The sequence below is a fragment of the Coloeus monedula genome, assembly GCF_965178545.1.
Source record: "Coloeus monedula genome assembly, chromosome: 1".
Lineage (NCBI taxonomy): Eukaryota > Metazoa > Chordata > Aves > Passeriformes > Corvidae > Coloeus > Coloeus monedula.
Genome location: NC_138781.1, coordinates 19,274,070 through 19,297,894, shown reverse-complemented (window position 1 = coordinate 19,297,894; position 23,825 = coordinate 19,274,070). Strand labels below are relative to the sequence as shown.

At 36.6% G+C, this 23,825-nt stretch overlaps 1 protein-coding gene across 1 annotated transcript in view; it reads left to right on the top strand.

Annotated features, from left to right (window-relative positions):
* Positions 1–23,825, top strand: part of PLXDC2 (plexin domain containing 2) — a 261,533-nt gene that overhangs the window by 212,120 nt on the left and 25,588 nt on the right. Inside the window, exons 10-12 of the mRNA XM_082298661.1 lie at positions 13,336–13,396; positions 16,298–16,451; positions 17,837–17,875. Of these exons, the coding sequence (XP_082154787.1) occupies positions 13,336–13,396; positions 16,298–16,451; positions 17,837–17,875 (254 nt within the window). The remainder of the gene's footprint in view (positions 1–13,335; positions 13,397–16,297; positions 16,452–17,836; positions 17,876–23,825) is intronic.

Genomic DNA, 23,825 nt, shown 5'->3' with positions numbered 1-23,825 from the left:
ACATGTTCCTCAGCTTTTATTGGATAGCTTACACCACAGCGAGGGTTGTAGATTTCACTGGAGAGCAGGGGAAGGCAAACCACGTCACTCAGCTTGGTGTCATCTGCAAACTCACTGAGGGTGCACTCAAACTGATTGTGTGTCATTGATGAAGATATTAAGTAGCACTGGTCCCAGTACAGACCCCTGAGGGATCTCTTGTCACCAGTCTCCATCGGGGCATTGATCCTTTGATCACGTTTTTCTAGATGCAAACATCTCACCAATTCCTCATCCACTCCACCATCCAACCACCAAATCTGTATCTCTCCAATTTAGAGAGGGATGTTGTGGGGCACTGTGTCAGAGGCCTTACAGAATTCCAGATAGGTGACATCCATTGACCTTCCCTTGTCCAACTGATTTTATCACTCCATCATAAGGCCTCAAGGTTGGTTCAAAATGCTCACTTTTAAATGCTTCCTCATTTTAACTATTTGATGTTTTAAGGTTTTGGGGCTTTTCTTGATTGCTTTAGGAATATTTCATAGTTGAATGGCAAATTAAGAGATGGGGGGAAGAGTTGCTGATTTATACTCAGGCTTTTTTTATCCAAACTCTATTTAACTGACAGTAGTGAGCTGTTTTTACAAAACTGGCCACAGTATCTTAGCCATTGAAATACAAACTAAAAATAAGAGGCATTTCTATGGAATAAGTAAACCACCAGAGGGAGCATATATAATCCAATCAGTGTAATAGTTTCATATACAAATTACAAGGAAAATCTCATTTTAGATGCTTTGGAAGGACTTGAGGTTTAAAATATAGTGTATTCTGTTAAATAGATTCCATTCTATCAATGTGTTTTACTTCATGAATTTGCTGGTCATACCCCTGCTTCAGACAAAGCAAAAGAAGTGTGCCCAGGTTCTGGAGTTTGTATGCCACTACAGCAGTTCTTTCGGCAGGAGTGGTTTTATATGAAAATATAGCTGAGTCTTAACACTTGGGTATTAATCAGATTGTTGAATTAGGTCACATTTACACTGTGATAAATGAAAAGTAATGGCAGTACTTGTTTTCTAACCTGTATACAGTTTCTCTTCCAATTATGAAGCAATCATATTGCAGACCTGAGAATCAGAAAGTATGGCCCTTTGCCAGAGTTTGCTCTAAAATGCAACATATTTTTCTTTTATTTTAAAAGTTGTCTTGAGACAGCAATTGATCTTGATGTATTAAGAATTAATGTGTAAATTTGTCAGCCCTAATACATTACTGATAGCAACGATACAATAAGTAGATCTATACCTTATTGAGCAGAAAATTGCTCCACACCCAACTTCTTCAAATACTTTCCAAGGTGCTTGCTCTTAATTTGACAAGCTAATTTGCCCTCATGCACTGCAAGAAACTGTTAGGAAATTAGCATTCAATAATTAAGAATTTTGTATGCAAGGCAAGCCTGATGGGACCAAAGAAAGAAAAGACAGTGGCACAAAAATGTTTAAAGAACAAAGCATTTTCTCAAATCAGAATGAGCTCAGTGATGGTATTGTTTGATGAAAAAAGCCTCACAAGATCATAATAATAGATATTCTCAAGTGGGATGGCTGTTCCATTTAGAAGAGAGTGTCACTTCAGTGACCCTGTAGGTACACTTAAAAATAATGGTAAATATGTACATATCAGTAAAATGTACATAACAGTACATTGAAAAGTACTGTTAAGGAATGTAGATGATCCTGAGCTCACAACATGTTTTTATTGGAAGTTAGCTTGCAGCCAGAGGAATTTGCAATTCACTGAGAATCTCACATGGATAAACAGCAGATTAATAGGCTTTCTACGTTTTTGGTACATTTGTGGAATTTGTAGTAGCTGGAGTTGGTCGAATTATTGTGGAATTTCTGTAATTCCTCTGAGCACAGAACGTCTGGAATAATTCCTGTGATTAATACTAATAAACCTAAAAATCTCAGTCTCTGAGCAGAAACCCAGTGAACATGCACTGGTTCTCAGGGGCTTAGTACAAGTCAGTGCTAGACCAGACCATTCATTCCCCAAGTTTCTTTTCTCCCCACATTTTTCTGCAGTGTTTTCACAGAACTCACTGATGTTCTCAGCAGCTCCATACAATCATCCTGATCCTAACATTAATAGATTTGATATCTAACTGGTTGAATTTGAATCCTGCTTTCATACAGAAACTAGCCAGTTTTCTAGCAGCTGCAGCATTAGTCATACATATGCATACCTTGCTTTGTTTTCCTGAATAACTCAGAACAGCATGAGGACAGCAGTTATGCTCATAACTAATGCAGATTTTTAAGAAGTTCATGGCTGAGTTGTAGAAATTTTAAATTATTTCTAGAAAATAAGTGGAAGATTGCTAAAATTCTTATTACTCTGAAATCCTAGTCTTTCTGTTAAATGTTTTCTATGAAATCCTGGACCTGAAGATAGGGAAGCAATTTGAGGATTCTTTACCTAGGTATAAACACTGTCATTAATTTAAGACACCTCACTCACAGTATTAATATTGTATATATCTGTTTCTTACAATATCATTTGCCTTTCAAAATTTGAGATTGGTTTCACTAGCTAGATGTTTACAGTAACATCCTTTGCCTGAGTTTTTCCTGTGTCTCCTGGAGCTTAGAGACTCTGTTCATTATCCACTCTGCAGGTTTCTGTGATACCCAGTTTTGCAACACAGCTTGGACAAGACATAGGTATCACAGTTAATAGAGAAAGGGCCACTGCCTGGACTGTTCTAAGACCTTCATGTAAAGTCTGTTCCATGTACATCTACTATTAAATATATAACATAAATATATAACATTCCTAAGGTGTTTTGTTATAAATGCAGGAAGTAGTTATCAAAGACACAGAGGACAGTTAAGCACTTAAATCCCATTGAGAAGAGGGGTAGAACACATCCACCTGTTACATATACCTTGGAGAATACTTACTTTTGCTGATTAATTTTGGAAAATGATGACAACATCTGTATTTCATTTCCATGTTTACACATTCACAGATGCCATAATGACAAAGCACCTAAGACACCATAATGACAAAACACTAGAAAAATAGGTAGTAGTACAATTCTTTTCTGTAGAAACTTCCTTTGCAATTCTTTTATATACGAGTGACATTTGATTCTTCCCTTATTGCATTAGAACAATAAGACAAAGCCCTCCTCAGTCTTTGATGAACCATTTATATCTAGAATTGCAATTTCTGTGCCAATCATAAATCTTTCAAATCACAAGAGTGCTGAATACAGACTTAATTCCTCATTGATTGTTTATCCTGAGTGTGATAGCCATTCCACTGGGTATTGCCATGCTCTGTTAGAGAGGTATTTACTCTGGGATTAAATTTTGGGGGTTTTTTGACCGAACTATTCCATATTCAGCCACAGTGCAGCCCAAAATTCTTTTCGGTTTGGTTTCATTTTCCTCTTACATTTCTTACATTGATAGCTAAGTTAAAATTCATGCAAATTCCTATTTGATTGGTGAAAGGTGACACTCACCCATGAAAGGGTTCCACAGATGCCTTATGATGCAATTTATACATATCCTAGACATTTTAAGAAACCTGACTAAGGCTTCTAGTTGTCATTCTGTGTGTTATAGGCTGTCTCTCTCTCATCAGTTCCTATACAAAACATTCTAGACTGTCTGGTTCCCAAATAAATGTCTCAAATGGTCATCTACCATAAGTATTGGGCTTTAATTGTATATTACAAAGAATGCAAGGGTCATTCAAATTTCAAATAAAACAGACTTAACAATGCTGCATTAAATAAATTGTAATGCAAAGTGGTTAGGATGATAATTTTTATAATACATGAAATGTGAAGTACAGGTAGATGATGAATAGATGAATATAGAATGCAAATTATAAAAAATAGAAAAACTAGGGTTGTTACTTAAACACAAGACTGCTTAAAAAGTACTGAGAGGGAAGTTACCACATAAGGCAAAAACTGTACCTGCTTTACCTGAATTCAAAGAGCTTCAAGAAAGTTTTGACATCTGCAGGTAGGAACCACTGCTGTATGAACCCATGTTCACAGAGAGAGGAATGCAGTCAGGGTCTCAAACTTCTCATTGGTTATCTGACTATAACATATTGTAACAAAAAAAATGAGATTTAAATTTATCATCATGTCTACAGCATAGTTTCTACTCAGGTTATCTTCTTGACACTCAGGCTGTTTCTTACATTTCTTGTGTGGGTAAAGTCCCTAATTATATCTTTTTCACACCTCTGAAATTTGCTACATTTTCCTTAACCTAACTAACATTAATTTGCAAGTGTTATCTTTATTTGATAAGCTACTGATATTTTTATCCAGTTCTCCCTCTCTTGACTACCATGTATAGTTCTTTATACTATTTTATGCTATCTGCTATTCCTGTGCTACTGGAAGAGTCGTAAGTGAGCTGACTGTCTTCCACTAATGAAAACAGTGGATTCTAAAATAGTTCATGGTCACTACTCGAACCAAATATGGCAGGATATATGTTTTGACTTTGGAGAGAAAAAAAACCTTCAAAGTTCCAATATGAAAGTTAAAGGGAAAAAAAATCCCAACACAAGTAGTTTCTTAGTTTCTCAAGAGCTGTTAGGCCCTACAACAGTAGTTTCTGAGACAAATATATAAGCTGCTCCTGATGAAATTAATTAGTTTTTCTAGTCCTAAATGAATTTGTAATCAAAAAAGGATAGGACAGTACTGTAACAGGTTAGTTCCATTATCCATCATTGCTCATTTTGCAATGCTTTTATGCATTGCTGTACATAGAGCAGTGCCACTACTATTTTGCATTATATCTTATCTTCTCTTCCAATGGACTGAAATAAATCAATCTGCTTACAGCAGATGAACAACTTGTACATTTCTTTCTGTCCCAAAAATGATGTATTAGAAAATGCACAAATTTGGCCAACCCAAGGTTTATGACTTTAGGATGATTTTTCATGTAAGTTCAGTTACAGAAAAGGTTTATAAATGGATTAGTAAAAATAATGAGTGTGCAGTAGGTGCACTTTTTCTCATGGATCCTCCCAGTACAATAATTTAGTGAGGAACAAGGTACTAGATTTCTTCCCTTTCATGCCTGAGATGAATTTAATTTATAGTTCCAAACTCCTTCCTTGATTACCAGAGAATGGTATGTTCCAAGAAATTAGTTGCTGGATACCTTTTATCAAACATTTGAGTGTTCATGAGACTATATTTCAGAAGCCAGATACCACCTACCCATTGCAGCCTAAATTGGTGGCCTAGATTAAAAAAAAAAAAAAAAAAAAAGTGAAACAACAGAGACTGAGAACAAAACATTTCAGGAACATCAAAATTTAGGGCACATCTGTGGAGACAGGCAGCCCAGATTATCACACCTGACTCTAGGATAATTTTTAGGATGAATGTTAATCTCCTTTTTTGGAAGTATTAGATTTTTTTCCTTTCATATAAGCATCCAACCCACTTCATTGCTATGGAGAAATCTATCTTTCACCAATTTTTTTATGATCACTCTTAATTTCCTTTGTTCTCATAACAAGGGAAATAAATAAAACAAGGATAAATAAATAAATAAGATACGTCAAGTGATTTTTAATGGAATCAAACAAGATTTTTTAATGGAAAGTTTTTGCACTTTATCAAATTTTCTTTTTCAGGTTTCATTGAAATATAATGCAGAATGGCAGCCCTTGTCACTTGTACTAGTTCATCCTCCCATACAAAATATCTTTTCTCATAGTATTGCAAATTATAAACAGCCTGGGAAGCTTCCTGGGCATTGTAAAACAATTGGATGTGCCATTAAAACAGTTGTGATGTTTCCTGGTGTGATATCAGTCCATGCCCAGGAGCACAGTCCAGAACAGTTCCCAGGCATGGTGCAGGAATTGGACTGTTGGAAGCTGGCTATTTATGTGCAACCTCCTTCTTTTCAAGGTTGAGAGAGTTTGCTTGTTCAGGCACAGGCCATTGTGTGCCAGCAGTCTTCAGTGCCAAAGAACATTTCTGGGCATGTTTATTGTCCTAGTATAGACAGAATGATCACAATTGTCTTAATTGCTTTCCAGAAGTGCTAACCTCTTATTACTTACCTCAATATAAACTGATCATCACTGAGATCATATTTGCCTCATAGCCTCCTAGATATTATTCTGTAAGGAAGTGCCATGAATGAAAAGTCTCTTTTTTTAGCAAATTTTAAATTTTATGTATTACTATACACATATTCCTATGTAGCATCACCAAAAATTTTTATTTAAACAAATCTGAAATTCATATGTCTCTTCATAGATTTTGGATTATCTGAGATTAGGAGGACCTACTAAAGCAGACTGCTTCATTTCCCAACATAGTCCTCAGATTTTTTATAGCATGTATATTTCTCAATCTTTGCAGTCATGTAAACGGTGGGGACTCTCTCACATGTCCTTGTAGAAGATATTCCCAACTTTGGGGAAATAAATGAAATTTTATCAATATTCTTCCTTAAATGTCATCTTTAGTTCCCCCTCTATTCAGGTCTATTAATACTTCCAATATATGGATTGTCATGAAGCATTAATAAAATTACTGGATATCACAACAAATATCAATATGTACAGTTAAGAAACTGAGGAGCCCCGACTGTTCTGTAATTCTTTGTTAATCTGTTTTGGTGACTGTTCCTGCTCAATGTTGACATCAGAATTGGACTCACTTTTAGAATAAAAAATGAGACACAGTAAGATACTGATTTGGGAAACAACTTTCTGAACTTGAAGTTGCTTCGAACATAACCAGTTACAGGATGTTTCATGTCCTTCCATTTCTTGCTCTCTATCTGAAGAGTTCATTGAGTTTTAACAGAAGCTGTTTTTCTTAGCCCTAATTCACATACCTTTATAAGCATGTAAACATCAGATTATGTAGAGTTTAGCACTCTCTGCCTCCTTTGCCTGCCATAGCTCCTTCTTCCTTTGAGTTCTTACTCTCTTTAGAGTCGTGAATGAGATATAGCAGGAGCAGTAACCCAGGCTAACCAAACCATTGCTGCAGTTCTCTTTCCAGCAGCTCACATGCTGATGCCCACTAGTACTGAATCAGCCATGGTGTACACAGTATGATTACTGGGGGTTCATGAGTGATAACAGAAACGTGAACAGCCCCATTTCACACCATCTCTAGGCACCAGGTCATTTTTTTCCTGGCACAAATACTCTAGTAGTTGTTAATATTATCAGTGTGAGTTTTTTTAAGGGAGTAAAATCCCAGTTAAAGTAGCTAAATATAAAGAAGGGAGCATGGGCAATGTGTGAATGAGATCTGTGCCTTCGTACAGACCACACGAGACTCGACGTTTTTCAATTTAATTCCCGTTCTACCATTCTTATGTCTGTGAGTACTATTGAAAACACAGAAGCTGTGAAATAGTGCATGCTCATCTGGTTTACAGAAAATCTGGGCTTAATTCTAGGTTCTGTTACAAATTCTGTGTTATCTCAGCTGATCATTTCATGTCTCCTATGTTCTGTTTCCCTATCTCTAAAGTGGAAAAAGAAATATTTTCTCCAAAGGCAACCATCACACTTTTATTTTAAAAATGAGACAAAATCAGTGGGTATGCAACACTAATTGTACTTCTGAGACTGTCAGTGTCAGCTGAATATTCAAAGATAGAAAATAGTTCAGACAATCATGTTAGAAAGAAGGGCTAAATTGGGCTAGTTAAGATCAATAACCAGAATGTAAAGAACATCCAGTAGTACTTCAGATCTCTTTGCCTCAAACCCTGAGAAATTACATGTGTGCAAAGCATGTAGCAATGCCAACAGATCAGAATTCTCTGCTAACTTCTGTTGCTATTAGCTATTTATACCGACTTTGTGCAGGTACAAATTCACAAAGTCAAAACAGCGGAGACCATAATCTAGTATCACGGACTGATCTCAGTGTGGCTCCTGCCCAGAGAACACATTTGATATAAATTTCTGCTGATTCGGTTGGAAATTCTGATACCATAATCTCCTAAATTTAACTCTATGGTCCTCCTCTTACACTGTCTTTTTCCTTCTAACTATTCAAAGCAGAGCCTTTAACAAAAGCATATTTTTTATTCTTTATCTGCTTTTCAGCATGTTTCCTTTATTGTTGTAACTGACATTAAGTTTATAGAAAATATCCTCCTATTCTTCTTTAATCAGAACTCTGCCAAGTCTCACTTTAAACAGAATTTGTTCTTTTTCTTTCTAGTGGAATCGGAAATAAAATTTATGTCTTTTATCCCACTTTTATTCTTAGCCTCTTTCAACAGAAAGAATTTCCTATGGGAGTCTTTATTTCCTACTGCCTATTCAAATGTTGTGTCAGAGTTACAAATATTGAGGCTTATGCATGTTCAGTCTTCTTCTGTATAAAATAACAGCTTGGGTTTTAACATATTTTACTTCTATGTTTACTTGATGTTTCGGGAGTATTTTACAGAACATGTAGCTATATTTTTCCAAACTTTCCATCCCATAAAATTGTGGAACCACTGTCAGGCTGAAGATTGACTACTGAACTTCGTGCCACTCTGATCATCCTTATCATTACCTGAATGGTTTAAATTTTGAGCAGCACACAATGTTAAGACAATGGTGGAATTCAGTGTTGCATCAACTATTAACTATGCCTTCATAACATTCAAACTTTTCATAAATATTAAAATAGTATAGGCTGGTTTTAGTTTAAAATCCTTGTATTCAGCTAAGTCAGCTATTTTTACTTTACAAGAGCAAGGTGGGAACAAATCCTCTTCTGACTAATCAAATTGTCATCCTATCCTGAAGTACAGTTTAATTAAGCAATGTTTAAGTAAAGGATAAATGCAGAGAATACATTTATGCTTGAATTCAGATATATGGTTAGGTGTATTGAGCTAGGTGATAGGCACAAATACCCTTCAAATACCTTACAAATGCATGCCAGCGTCACTCACAGTGACACTTCACATGAACTTCATAAGCATTTCGAGCTGTTATAAAAGTTCTGCATTTGAAAGTGGAAAATAACAAAGGAAGGAAAATTCAGTCTTTCTCCAGAAAGTACAGTGGGGCAAGTGATATTTGAAGGATGAAGGAACCGAATTGGAGCCTGTTCTGTGATAAAGGGAGGCAAAACCAGACCAAGCACAAAGATAAACATTTTTGCCTCCAAAAATCACTACAATTAGAAGTATTTTTCAGTTGGACAGATAAAAAATTCCTTTCTTTTTAAATATTATATATATTTTTATATTTATTTTTTTTACTTCCTATCTCACCTTGGAAAGAAATTCTACTTTAAAATGTTCTAATTCTTCTTTTAGTGATTCAAACTTCCTAGCAACTGTCTTAATCTTTTCATAATGTGATGGTCCTTCCTTAATGGTTGAAGTCAGAAAAGAGTTCTACCTGTTCAATTTTCTATTTAATTTTCCAGATTAACCTTTTATTTAGCTGAGTTAATAAACCTTTTAACTGAGCTAAATCATTACATGATATTTACAAAATCATTTCAAATTTCTGGAATGCCTTTCATTTCCAAAAAATCCATTCTTTACATGCTTTTATAGAGCCAAAATGACTAGGAAGTTATTGGTTTAAAGGATGTGCTGTGCATTTCAATGCTCTTGATTGTCCTACTCCATCTCAACCTGGTGAAAAGATTTTTCCATGCAGACTTTGCCCCTTTCCTTCCCAATAATTTTCCATTATGTTTCTAGGTTTTACAGGTCAAACGTTGATGAATTTTCTGTTTACAGGTTATATTATTATTATGATTATTATTATTATTATTATTACTATTATCATTATCATCAATCCTCATTGAACTCTCTTCAAGAAAAGGAGTGAAGCATTTCATGTCATGCACTGAATGGACATTTCTTGTCATTTAAGTATTCTCTGCCAAATACAGGTAAATGGCATTTGCTAGATAAGATGGCATCTCCAGCTCCTTTCTGGCTATATACAGTTCACTGAAAGGATTCTGACAGCTTTCCTGTTACTCAGCTGCATTAGTTATGCCAAATCTTCATTGCTATACATGCAGAGACATTAATTCTCCCTTTCCTCCCTGAACCAGTATTCCAGAGTTCCACATAAATCCTGAAATTCCTTGCATTTCATGAATATCCCAATTTTCATTTCCTAGAACATCTTTATTATCGCTTTCCTAGGGGCTGAGTTCGGTCATCACTTGAAAATGAAGTTGTTATGAAATATCCATGTTGACAGATGGCATAAACAGCACAGCAAATCAAATCTGCTCCAATGTTTTAAAGGCAACAGGGAATTATCACCACACTACTAAATGAGGGTCTTTAAAATGCAGTCAGTAAAGCGGGTGCTGCACTCAAATGACAGTATCCAGAATTCTAACTCATCAAGGCAGCAATAGTAGCTGCTATGGCTGACATCAAGTGATATATGCCTCAAAGGAAGTTCACAAATAGGTTTGCCAGGAGATTATCTCATTCCTGATAAAGGTGCTTTCTGATAACATTGTTTGGACTCACTATGCATCAGTGGAAAACATTACATAAACAGTGCCCAGGGTTTAATGTATGTTTTTTAAGTCAGAATCTTCTCAAGACTGCCTCACATGTTTGAAAGAGCCATTCCAAGTCCATGTTGCATTCAATTTTTGGTGGTTGGCTAATTCCTAGTGAAAAAAAATTAACCCCAGAAATGTTACTCACCCTTGTAATTCATTAGTTTGTAAGAAAAGACTTAAGAACTGTAAATGAGTGCACCTGGGATACATTTTCATTCATTTAATCTTTGGAGCCTTAAATTTGACACCATTTAGATATAAGATAAAATCTAGGTTTGTTAATCCCTACTAGCTCTAAGTACATTGGGTTTGAATTAGCATAGATATGTAACTGCAGTAACTGCCTCAAGTGGAGGAATTTATGGAGTAGCTTGATTTCATGTGTAAATATTTGGCTGGGTTTCCTGGTGTACTGCATATCCTCAAACCCATTAGATTTTAGCCACAGCAGTATGAATAAAATGTAATGGATTTATGAGTATTTGGTATATCTGAAAATCAGTCCAGTCCTCCTTTGAGATGAGCACAGAAGTTGCTAATGAAGCTCTTCACATTTTAGAGGAAAGTAGTGGAGACTGAAAAAAATGTTCTATTCATACCTGGAATGCCATGTCATCCTTTCTTTCTGCTTAGTTAGCTTTTTCCTTGTTCTTTCAAACATTCATGGAGACAGAACACCACAGAGAAGAGAAGAAGCACTGAGCTCCCAGAACAGCACTGATTCACTCACACTTCAAGAAGAAAACACTTTTCCAGGGGTCTGTATTCACAGAACGATTTGGGTTGGAAGGAGCCTTTAAAGATTACTCAGTGCAGCCCCACTGACAGGGGCAGGAACATCTTCCAGGAGATGCAAGGTTGCACAAAGCCTTATCCAACCAGACCTTGAACACTTCCAATGATGGAACATTCACAACTTCTCTTGACAGGCTATGCTAGTGACTTACCAGCATCACTGTAAAAAACTCCTTCCTTATAGCCAATATTAATCTATTCTCTTTCAATTTAAAACCATTTCCCTGTGTCCTGTCACTACAGGCTTTGCTAAAAGGTCACTCTCCATTTTTCTTATAAGCTCCCTTTAAGTGTGGAAAGTCTGTATAGGGCTTTCCTGGATCCTTCTGTTCTCCAGGCTGAACAACCCCAACTCTCTCAGCTTGTCTTCATAAGAGAGGTGCTCCAGCCCTGTGATCATCTTTGCAGCCCTCCTCTGGACTCGCTCCAGCAGGTTGGTGTCCTTCCTGTGTTAGAGGCCTCATGCATTGGGAAGGCGATACCTGTATTTCTCTGAAATACTCTTCTGGTTTGGACATTTCTCTTCTTAACTGCCATAGCTTTTTGGAGAAGCTAGTTGCTATAGAGTATGTGAAAAATTACACCTTTTAGTGTTGGCCTATTTCTGTCAGTAATATTGCAAATGGCAAAATGGGATCAATGCAGGTATAAGAAGAGAATGAACATTTTTCTCAAAATCTTTTCTCAAAGTCTTTGTAGATTCTACTCAGAATAATTATATGGAGATGTTTCTTACCCCAAGTGTGTTGTTACCATTGTTTACATCTTCTTGTAACATCCTCTCCCACTATAAAAATAATTCCAGTGTTCCATTCTTCCAAATGAACCTGTCTACTTGGTTGAAGTAGGTATTACTTGACATGTCCTGTCATCTTTCAATTCTTTGTAAACCAAAAAATGACCCTTAAATACAGCTAACCATAACAGTGGCCTTATTTGCTTGCCTAGTCTTATTAAAAGACAGCAAGGAAGTTGTTTTCATACATTCAAGTGAGTTACGACCATAGGTGCCAAACGACAACACCCTGGCTCATAACAAAATACTGCAGGAAACGAATGCAGAAACCCAAAAACAAACCCTCCAAAATTAAAAACACCATGGCTGGGAAGAATCTCTTTCAAAAACGAACATCATGGTTTAGTTATTTGTTTGCCATTTTAATAATGCTTTCTGATTGTGATGCTACCTGTTGTCTAAGAAACACAAACTTACTCTACAATCACTGATAACACTCTTGAGAGATGGGGATTTCCAGGGGAATCATTATACTAAAGTGTTACAAGTTTCTTAAAAATTTCTTTGTTACGTATAGCAAAAGACAAAGGATATTGCAAAGAGATTATTAAAGTCACCTAATTTGATAAGAAACATGATAAGAAAATTTAAGGTTACCACATCTAGAGAGGAGGTAGAAGCAGCTTTACAGAGTTCTCTATTTGTCATGGAGAGTGTTCAGAAGAGCTGTGAACATTGATCAGATGGCTATATGTGTATTTTGATGTCTCAGATCACTTTGCCTGATAAACCCAGTGACTGGTTCACTGCATCCTTTGTGGGATTAAATTTTCCTGGCTAAGAAGTCTGGACAATAATAACTAAGCTAAATTAAATCAGTGTGATTGACATCAAACTTAAAAATGCTATGGGTCAGTGACATCTTAAGAATAATTATCCAGTGGAAGGGAGATGTTCCTATTTAAAAATTTTAAATAAATTTTAAATCTAAAATAAAGTCTCATTCATAGAAACACCTTTCACTGAAATGGATTAAAGCAGTGACTCATACTGTAAGCAACAGCATCTTGAATAAAAGTGATACCATATAAATCGTATGGATTTTAAATCACATCATTTACTTATTCTTTCTGTCACTCTGTTCTGTTCCTCTCCCTTCCTTTATTCTTTTTTTCCCTCCTCTTTCCATCTGGACAACTCCTATCTATTTCATCATTTAAAGATGCTCCAGTGGATTTGATCGTCACCGGCAAGATTGGGTAGACAGTGGCTGTCCTGAAGAGGTATGTGAGTAGTATACATCCTCAGCCCATCAGAGGCAATTTATATAGTTATGATGTTTTTATTAAATTATTCAGATTATAAAGCCTAGTTTCAAGGCCAAAGACATACTATATTTATCATTCAGGGGAAATTCTATGAGGCATAACAAAGAAGAATAATCTGAGCAATTTCACTCCCCATTTGTGGGAATAAAATGGACAAAAATTAAAATTTTATATTTGAGAAACTACTTTAACTAAACAAAACCCCAAAAAACAGAAAGCCTCCTCCAAAACAGTGCCCCTGCACTGATTTTCTTTTATATCTCGGACTTTTGCCAGAAAAGGGGAAGAAACTGTGATGTTCTTCTGAAAACCCTTTGCCAGAGTATTCTCAAGTGAAAAACAGGCATTCCATTTTGATTGTGAAATCTGGCCAAATCATTTAATAAATAAAGAAAGTACACAGATTAATTCAAAGAGATAAAATAAAAATAATAATTAAAAAAAAATTTAAAGCCCTCACATGACCAACCTACATGGCATTTTGATTTCTTTTCATGGAGATGCAGTGAGAGGATGAGAAAGTTACCTGACTCTAGTAGTTGTAGGATGTTAAATAGGGACCATGAGCCTCCTCTGAAAATTATTTAGGGTACTCCTAGACCAGAGAAGTTCATTTTCCAGAAAAATTTATAAATATAATGATGATGATTCTTTTCCAGTTTAAAAGCCCCTTTACAAGTGTTTTTGATTTGGGGTTTGGGGTTTTTTTTCATTTTTCCTTTTTTTTTTCCTTGTTGGGATTGTGGTAATAGGAACAAATTAATTTATGGCACTTTTAATCTTCTGGTGGCCATAGGAACAAATTAATTTATGGCACTTTTAATCTTCTGGTGGCCATAAAAAAAGGGTTATTTTTCCATTTTTGCTGAACAGGCTGAATTTCCTCATGAATTTCAGCAACATAGACCTTCTGAAATGTTAGGTGAAACCCAGGGCAAAATATAGCCCCAAGTGTCTAGTTAGAAAAGCACATTCTGTTTTATTTTCAGTAGAAGCAAAGAGAAGTAATTATAAAAATCCAGATTAATGGAAGAAATTTTTTTTCTTATAATTGTAATTGCAAAATAACTGCAACCCACGTACTGCCTTGTTACATGGCCTTGAAGCTTCAGCTTTGCAGTTTGTCATCAGCTGATTTAAAAGCAAAATTTCTAAGAGATTTTTTGTCTGTGGGGAGTAATCTCTTAAAGAACATAAGATAAAATAGACTGGGAGCATATATTGTTATAGTGCACAACCCTTGTATTGCTTTAATCTAGATTATAATTAGCTAGGACCCAGTTGTGCTTGTAAATGAAGCTGTCCAAAAACCTCTCTGCAGGACAGTAACTTCCCATTCTGCTTCTCCTTTCTTCTTCCAGTCCAGCTGGTGCTCCAAGGTTTAGTACATGATCTGAGAGGAAATTATTGATATGATAAGTGTATCTGAGAAATTAATAGTTTAATTTGTACAGTTTCAGGCTACTTGGTGGCAGTTCACTGTCCGGGTTTTGGGTTCTCTGGAGTAGAAGCAACATCTTACTTGGCATCTTCAGAATTATGCCTGAGCTGACTGCTAGAGTTCAGTGAGGGATTAATAATTAGCACACAATGGTTAATTTTAGATGCCTTCACTCAAGAGGATGAATAATGAGGATTTTCGTAGTAAGGTTTATTTTAAATATAAACTTTGAGCTAAATTTTGATTGCATTGCATCAGTGAAATTAACAGTACTTTCCAAGAAAAATACAAAGACATTTAAAGAATAATTATCCTGCAGGTACTGGGACCTTTGTTTAATGTAATAAATTGTTTCTGGTAAAACAAAAAACAATGAAATATCTGTGCATATTAAAAGAAAGACAATGCCCACTGGGTTTTGACTGCCAGATCTCAATAAAATGAAATAAATATTTGCAGTACTCCACTTCTCATTAAAATCAATGGAGACAGCAGGAGTCAGATGTAGTTCCCATATTTGCTGCAAGATAATTGGATGTATTTTCCTGCAAAACTGTGTGAACCATAGAAGAAATTATTCATTGCACCCGCAGAATTTTTAAAATGTCCAGAACTTGGGAGGAAAAAAGAAGCAAGTGGACTCTATACTTGTATCAAAATATTTGCCCAAGCAAATAAATGTTAAATTATTGTATGATGATGATTGTTATTTATAGTGTGCTAATATATTATAATATTTTTATTGTTGTTTTTTACATTTTATAATAATTATGTTTTATATAATTATTGCTGTAGACAAATGATATATGACATTTTAATATTATGTAGAATTAATAGGTATATAGTGAATGGATTGCTTTATTATAGTAAATAAATATTCTATCGGTTGAATACATGCACACATTTTACGCATATATATGTGTTCCTCCATAATAATTGCATGTAAAGCCTAATTAAATGCTCCACTTAACTACACATTGTTCACTATGAAGAGCTACTATTTAATTCCCACATACCGTTTTTAACATATTTTATGGCACCTCGATTGATGGCAGTGAGCTTTCATAATAGAAGAATGAAAATCTAAATTATGAACTTAGATGTTAAACTCTGATCAAGGGAAATAAGTTTGACAGTCTGGGCTGACTTTGAAACTTTGTCATTAACAATTAAGAGTTGTAAATTTTGCAGATAAATGGAAAAAGAAATCTTGATGAATGCTGCATAGAGTACTTTAAAGGGGAAAAGGAAAAAAAAAGGAAAATTAAAAGAAAAAACTCTTGAAATTTCTTGATCTAGAGTGTTTATTTTCACTCCTTTTATCACAGCAGCTTGTCCATGATTAAATTCTTCACTCTTGACAGTTTCCACTGAGAATTAATTTTCTTTTCCTTGTTTCTGTTGTTTCCCGACAGTCAAAAGATAAGATTTGTGAGAAGAATATAGACACAACTGAAACACCTCTGTACTCCACCACCACCCTTCTGCCAACCACCACGAGGTTCAGAGTTTTAACAACCACCAGAGGATCCACTACTTCCCACCTGCCAACTAGCCTGCCCACAGAAGGTGACATGTACACATTGCATATTTACACTTGAAAAAAAGTGATTTACAACTTAGAAAGAAATTTATTTCCTTTAAGTATATGTTGATGATGACCTTTTCCCTCTGGAGCAGAAGAAGGAGTTGGGCATTGCAGTCAAGGCTCTCTCTGCTACTGCTTTTAAACTGCTCACTCTTGCACCAGTAAGGTGCAAGGGGGATGAGGGCTGGAGGAGAGGATGCTGCTGGAGAAGCAAGGACAAGTCAGGCAGACTTCTAGAAAGCTTGAGATTTCATGTTCCTTTACATTCAGGCCATAGTCCAAAACCTTCTGAAACAGTAGCAGTAAAGGTCCCTGCTAAATCCAGAAGAAATTCCCAACACACACTTAATGAATTTTTAATTCTTGTATGGATTCTATTTAGCCAGGTGAAAATTACAGATAACCCAAACTAAAAACCTCTTTGAAATATGCCTGTTTCATTTTTTTCAGTCAGTTGACACTGTTCTTTTCATGTAGTGCTCATTGTGAAATAGTTTCTCTAGGCTTCTGAACCGAATTAACTGGGTAAGTAAAGGTGGGTCAGTCCTCATCCTTGTACCACTGGCTGCTTAAATCTTGCCTTTTTGAGCTTGGAATATCCTGCTTTTCTGCTTTTGGAGGAAATTGATCTGGGCAAGAAAGCTAACTCAGATTAATCAAGGAACATCTATAATAAATGTGTGTGTGCATGTGTGTATCTGTTTGTTGAAACTGCATGTTAACACAAGAAAAAGTACTAGGTACAGGCAGATTTTCCAAGTGGCCTGTGACAGGAAAATCTGAGCTGAAGGTGTTTCAAGGTGGGAATCTACTGATAAGAAAGGCTGGTTTTGTTTAAAGCAATAAAAGTTTAGAAACTGTCAGTGCAGCGTTTGGACTGCATTAAAAGGAATATTCTCTGGCATTCTGTTCATTGAAATTCACAAGAAAAAGAGGGATACGGAAGTAAATAGGTCTTAGTATTAGTAGACCTTTTCAAGATGCTTCAAAAAGCAACTAAGTCGTTGTCTTACTTTATTTTCATATGTCGGTTCATATAGTCCTTAACATGATAGGATGCTGAAGCTATGTATGAACATGTAACAGATATGAGTTTTTAATGAACATTATGAGAGAGACTCTAATACCCTTATTTGCAAGTTTTTTTAATCCTCCTGGATACTTTAACACTCTCATAAATGCTTTTTTTTAGTGGTAAAAAAATGTAGTGCTCAGTGTGAAACACCACAATCTAGTTCTCATTGAGTTGAGCACCAAATAATTTTCTTGTTGTGGAATTTCCCTGACATTAGAAACTGATTACTAAAATGATTCATGACCTAGAAAAATGCATTTTCCTTCAGCTAACTGTGAATTTCCTTTGTAGATGACACCAAGATAGCACTGCACCTAAAAGATAATGGAGGTAAGAGATATTTTTTGGTCTGTAAATAGTGTCAGTACTTTGTCAAATTATTCCCCACTGAATGTCATTAATCAAAATCAGATTGTAGAAATAGTTTTTACTAGACTCTCAAGGGACTCCAGCATCCCACATCTCTGTGGAAGATAAGTAGGGCAAATAAGCTTAGGAACTGCTTAGGAAACTAAACATTTACAACTCTTCTTATAATTCTATAATACAAAAGCAGGTTCAACTATGGACATATTAAGTAAATTTTAATTGTACTAATACAGTTATTGACTAGTAATGCAGTATTAATACAGTTATTGACTATAATAATGCAGTTTTATTTAACTGTATTAAGAGAGTATATGGTGCTAGTTGTAAATAATAATACTGTGCTATAAAGTCATTCATAGTAGTGAATTATTACATGACATTTTGTTAATAAGCATACCCATTTTATATCTATGTCTGTGCTAGCAGAGATCCTACATTTCTCCATGCACATTCCCTGTGCAAGTTAGTAAGATCACCTTGCCATACCAATAAAAGCCCCTGTTAAATGAGGCTCTGCAGGGGACTGCTTTTGTCATCTTCTTTGTGAGTGCAAGGACTGAGACCTGAAGTTTGCTCCTTCTCCCTTTGAAGTGGATGAGAATTCCCCTATTAGAATAGGACTGAGTTGTTAAACATCACCTGCACCTATGTTCATTGCCAAAGTAGACCTTGCTGAGGTGGAAAGGAAGATGTGTGTTCATTTCTGAAGGCTTCAGAATGGTCTATGAAAGCAGAAGATGATTTGCTGAGCAAATTTAAATAAATCATATTTCCACTGATATAAAGGGGAATATTATTAGCTCTGATTGCCTTTCCAAGCAGGGAGCACCAAGTTTCTCTCATGGGTCAAGGGAACAGGTAGCCAAGTGTGGCAGCATGAGCGAGTTAGACAGATGTATCCAAGCCTGATACATTGGCCAGAGTCTCCCAGACATTTTCTTTTGGTTGTTTTACTGGGAAAGCTGCATTGCTTAAGGCAATCAGTGAGATGATAAGGCACAGGTGTAATACCTGATTGAGCTTCATTCTCAACAGCTTTATCCCACATAGGAATCTCTGATCTGTAACACAGCTTCTACCACACTCTTACATACAAAATTTACACCATTAACTTTCCCACTTTTTACATAAGACTCAGTCCACAGTTCTTGCACAGAAAGACAACTGATGTCTGTGGCATCGACAGTAGTGTTGACACTGATTCACGTCTGCGTGCTCACCTCCATGTTCCCAGAGTCGATTCCTGCTTGTTTCTGGACTTAAAAAGGTTTCATGTTTTTTGCTGGAATCCACTTAAGTCATGCACCTGTTAAGACACAAGCATACCCTTTGCCCTAGGTTATTAGTTGAGATGGACTTTCAATTTTCCCTGTCTCTGGATTTCTGATGAAACCAAAGGGTTTGCCTTTGCCTATATGGTGTTGGAAAATGTCTAATTATAAGCAAATTCGATTCTGGAAAAAAACTGTTTTTAAAAAATTTAAAACGTACAGCACTTTATTCAAGCACATTTGAGGCATAGCCTCTGCCTCTCCCCTTTTTTTTTGTTTAACCAAAAGGGGATTTTAAAGTTTGGTGTGTTCTTTCAATAATTGCTTACCCTGTAGGAGAATGAGGAATACCGAAGGAGTGACATGCACCCTAACTCATTAAGAATTTATGTAGCTCTTTTGCTATATAAGCTAGACTATTGTTTGTTTTTATCTTTTAATGATGCAAATGCTTGCAGAAAATGCTGACATGCATGTTTCACTATTTCTCCTGTGTGCAGGGAAGCAAAAACCGCATTGGAAAATGTATCCACTGGCAGATGGATATTTTTATATTTTCCAAAAAATGAGTATTTGGCATTTGCCATTCTGTCAAGAGCCTTTTGAGCCTCAGGAGTAAGAGTCCTGGGAGACATGATGTCAGAGTCTTCTCTTAGCAAGTCAAAAACTGAAGCAAGTCCATCATTGGTGTTCTCCAACTCTGTCCTGTTTGAATTTATTGTTCCTAAGAGCTACTGTAGATCCTGCAGATTGTTGAAGCAGGTTCTAAGCGCTGTACCTTGAGCAGTGATTCGGTACTCTTGTATCCTTTGCAGACTCAGGGTAAAATCTTTAGATGTATCCAAATTTTCTACACCTGAAGCATGGCCTTCTTGAGGGTTCTGCTGCCATTACTTCTGAAGTTACTTCATTGTAGATCTGAACGAAGTGCTGCTACTTGCTCTTTAAGAAGTTTTCCAAGTTCTTGTCCAAAAGCATTTGCTTGGACTGCTGCAACATGCTGAGGTGTGCCCACCTTACTGCTTGCTTCTATCATTTCAGCTATGGTCGCTTGACCAGGTATAGCACTGATTATACATTTGCACTCTGCATTAGCGTTTGCAAAAGCAAGACCTTGTAGCAGATATGGTTTTGCCACTTCATCACTGACTTGTCTGTCCAAGGCTTGTTTTAGACGATTGACGAATGAGGTAAAAGTTAGAGCAATACCTTGCTTTACTTCTGTGTAAATGCCTTCTGGGGTTCCAGTTGGTGGAATTTGTAAGATTGCTGTTTGCGCTGCTTCTTTGATATCTATAAGCACATCTCAAGGCAAAACCACTGCCTGATCTTCAGGTCTAGCATGAGGTTCATCACCAGCCAATTGCTCTAATGTGAGAGCTGCATGTGGTCCTCCTGCGTATTTTTCTCTCAGTTCACAAAGTGCCCTTCTCCGTCTTGCATCCCATAGCAGGAGTTGTGCATCTGTAAAAATTGTCGAGGCAATACTTCTACAGTCAAAAGGTACCAAATCATAATTGCTAAATGTGACTCTCAAAAGTTGTTTGATATGGACTTCCCAGTCCATGATTCTTTACTGCATCCATTAAATCTTTGATAACTTGATGGTCCATAGGTTGCCATACAGGAGGATTTTGATTTTGTCTGGTATACGTAACCGGCATTACAATACTATCTGTTTCAGCCATATTAAAATCTCTGTCTTTGAGTCCTTTTTTCCTAATACTTGACCAGTCTGTTATAGCAGACGTATCTCTTGAAACATATTTGTCAGGTGAAACCACGTCCATACCAGCATTTCATGAACTTGTAGCTTGATCGGACTGCAGGTGTGCAGGTTCTTCTTCACCAAAGAATCCATGCATTCTATCTTCTTCTCCCCTTCCTGGAGGAATAGGGGATGGGCACAGGCAAAGAACAGGGCAGCTCAGAGGAAGAAACTGGGGTCAGCCCTGATCTGGTGACCTTCAGCTGAGTCTGCAGCAATGAGGCAGACCCAGGGTCAAGGCAGGAAGACAGGCTGGCAAGGCAGGAAGGGAACAGCAAGGTGGCAAAGTGGCATAGCTGCCAACAGCTCAGGAAGGACCAGAGGAAGCATCTCCCATCAGTGGTCCAAGAGAAGGTGAGATGATGAACCAGGTCTACACAGGGATTCTGCAGCAGCAAAAGGATAAACAGCTCCAAGGCCCATCCAAGGAGGCATGGTCCATAGACAGGACTGGAGACAAGCTCCTTTGATGTTGGTCCAGGATGCACCATCAGAGATGGGACTGAATATAGATTTATCTACAAAATAGCTTAGGTTTGGACCTAGAGCTTACATGGAGACCCCAACATCACAGGCAGAGGTCCCACATACAGCAGTCCATAACAGCTGAGATATAGCAGTTTGTCAGGACCCTCACAGAGAATTATTCAAGTTTTAAAAAACAGAGTGCAGCTGCCACTTAGCTTGTTGGTCTGTTTTGCTCTCATTTGTTTTTCAGTCATATTCAGCCATTATTTTCTCCTTCCCTCAAACTGGAGATCTGTTCACTGCACAGGGGGCAGTTGTCATCCTCTTCCTTGCCAGTCTCCCCTCTGTCATTTTGCTGTCACTAACCACAGCAAGGCTGGTCACATGCTGTATTGGGCATTTAATTGTCCATTTGTTGGCAGTGGTGTTGTTTGACATTGCTTTGACACATAAGTGATCCCTTGGAATAAGGTGATCTGCAAACTCAGGGTGGTGCTTTTAGGCATTTTGTCTATGAAAATGTCCCTGAAACTTTCTTTCTCTCCTCAAATCAAATTGCTTTTTATTTTATTGTGAAAAGTGCTTCAGTGCCCTTAGAGGTCAAGAGTCAGCACTTCATTCTCCTCTTCCATGTCTGCTCTGTACAGGAGGCATATTCCTGGCTGAACTGTGCCCACACCCTGCCCTGTGAGCCAACGCTCTGTGGCAGGTGGCTGACCCAGGACCAGGCAGCTCTCCATCATGAGCATCTCATACACAGCTCAAAACAGTATGCTGTTATATAAAAAACAATTCCAAAAGTGGGATTTAGAAAACACGTCCAAGTTTCTTTCAGTTTAGGAATTGCAACAGGATTATTTTTTCACTTGTTTATTCTGTGCCCAAGATCTGAAAAGAAAATCTCTTTAAAAGTGTTGAATCCTAGAGCTAGAGATGGATGGCTCTGGCCTACTTGGTAGGTGAGGTGTAGGGTTTGAGGCATCAGTTATATATAGAAAGTTCATTTCCACGGAGAAATCTGCTGCATTTTAGGAGGACAAGCCAACACCTGATGTGATTATTCATTTTCCTTGAGCTGTTCCTTTTATTCTTGAAATTTAAAAAAATTGAAAATTACTTCAAACAACACAAAAGCGAAGCAACACTCTAGGATTCCTCATTCACACAGTTAACGTAGCTTTTAATCTGAGAAGTTCTTTTTGATGAATCTTCAATTACGCATTGAATTTCCCAGTGTCCCCTAGATTAGACTCAGATAAAACCTCTGCAGCCGCAGGCACATGCTTTGATTCTCTGTGGTTTGTCAGCCTTTAATAAAGAGTAGATTATTCCAAGTCACAAATACAGGGTCTTTACTCTCTCACACTAAATCCTTTAAAACTCTAATGAAAGGGAACCCTTTATAATGGAAAACCAAAGATATATTTGATCATTGATTGCCTATAGTTTGATGTGTCCTTGGGTGACAGCAGTCAATATCTGGTTATGTAGAACAAAAGGATTCCATAGAAATTCTGCATCTTACCTTTGTCTAGAACTTTTGAAACGAGATATTGTAAATTTAAATTTTTTGTTCTGGTCTTACTGCTTTGACCTTTTAATTATACAAGAAAATCTTTTGCAGCTGTGCTGTAATCCATCCGCAATTTTGTGTCATATCTTAATACATTTCAAATTTGCTTGGTTTTGTTTCTTCTGCCTGCTCTCTATCTTTACAGACATAACAGATGCCTATTACATACATGCCTAAACCATTTTAAAACACAGCTGGCATGCCATCACAATTTTTGTTATATCTTGGTTCTCCTTAAAATAACAAGCATTTTATAAGTTCTAAGAGATATCCAGCACTAAAAATGTACATATTCTTTTTGTTATTAATTTTAGATTCTGTTGTTTTTTCATTTTCTTAAAATTTAACACAACTGACTTAAAAGCTTAAAAGCCTAATTTTTCATAAAAACTGTGAGAAATTGGCCATGGCTATCCCATAATGGAGTATTTTATTGTTGAGAACTCTCTGGTGGATGATTTAGATGATTGGCCAGCACATCTAGACATTTTATTTGACCTCTTTAGACACTATTGTGATTATTTGATTGCTATGAGTCACCCACAGTTCTTCATCTTTAAAACTCAAAAGGAAAATCTATGTCGGTAGGACAGCAGGTATCAAACAAATGCTACACTTGTCATTCATCCCGGTGTATGGAAATTTCTGTTTCAAAAAAAGGAAATCTGTGCAAAAAAAAAACCTGCCTGAGGAAGAAAGCTGTTTCATTTATTTGTTAACAAGTTCATCCCAGCATATGTAGTTCTAGGAAATGTCAGTATCATGCTATTTTTACTCTCATCTGGACATTTTCAAAGATGGTCTAGATACAACTAACAGGGATGTACTAAC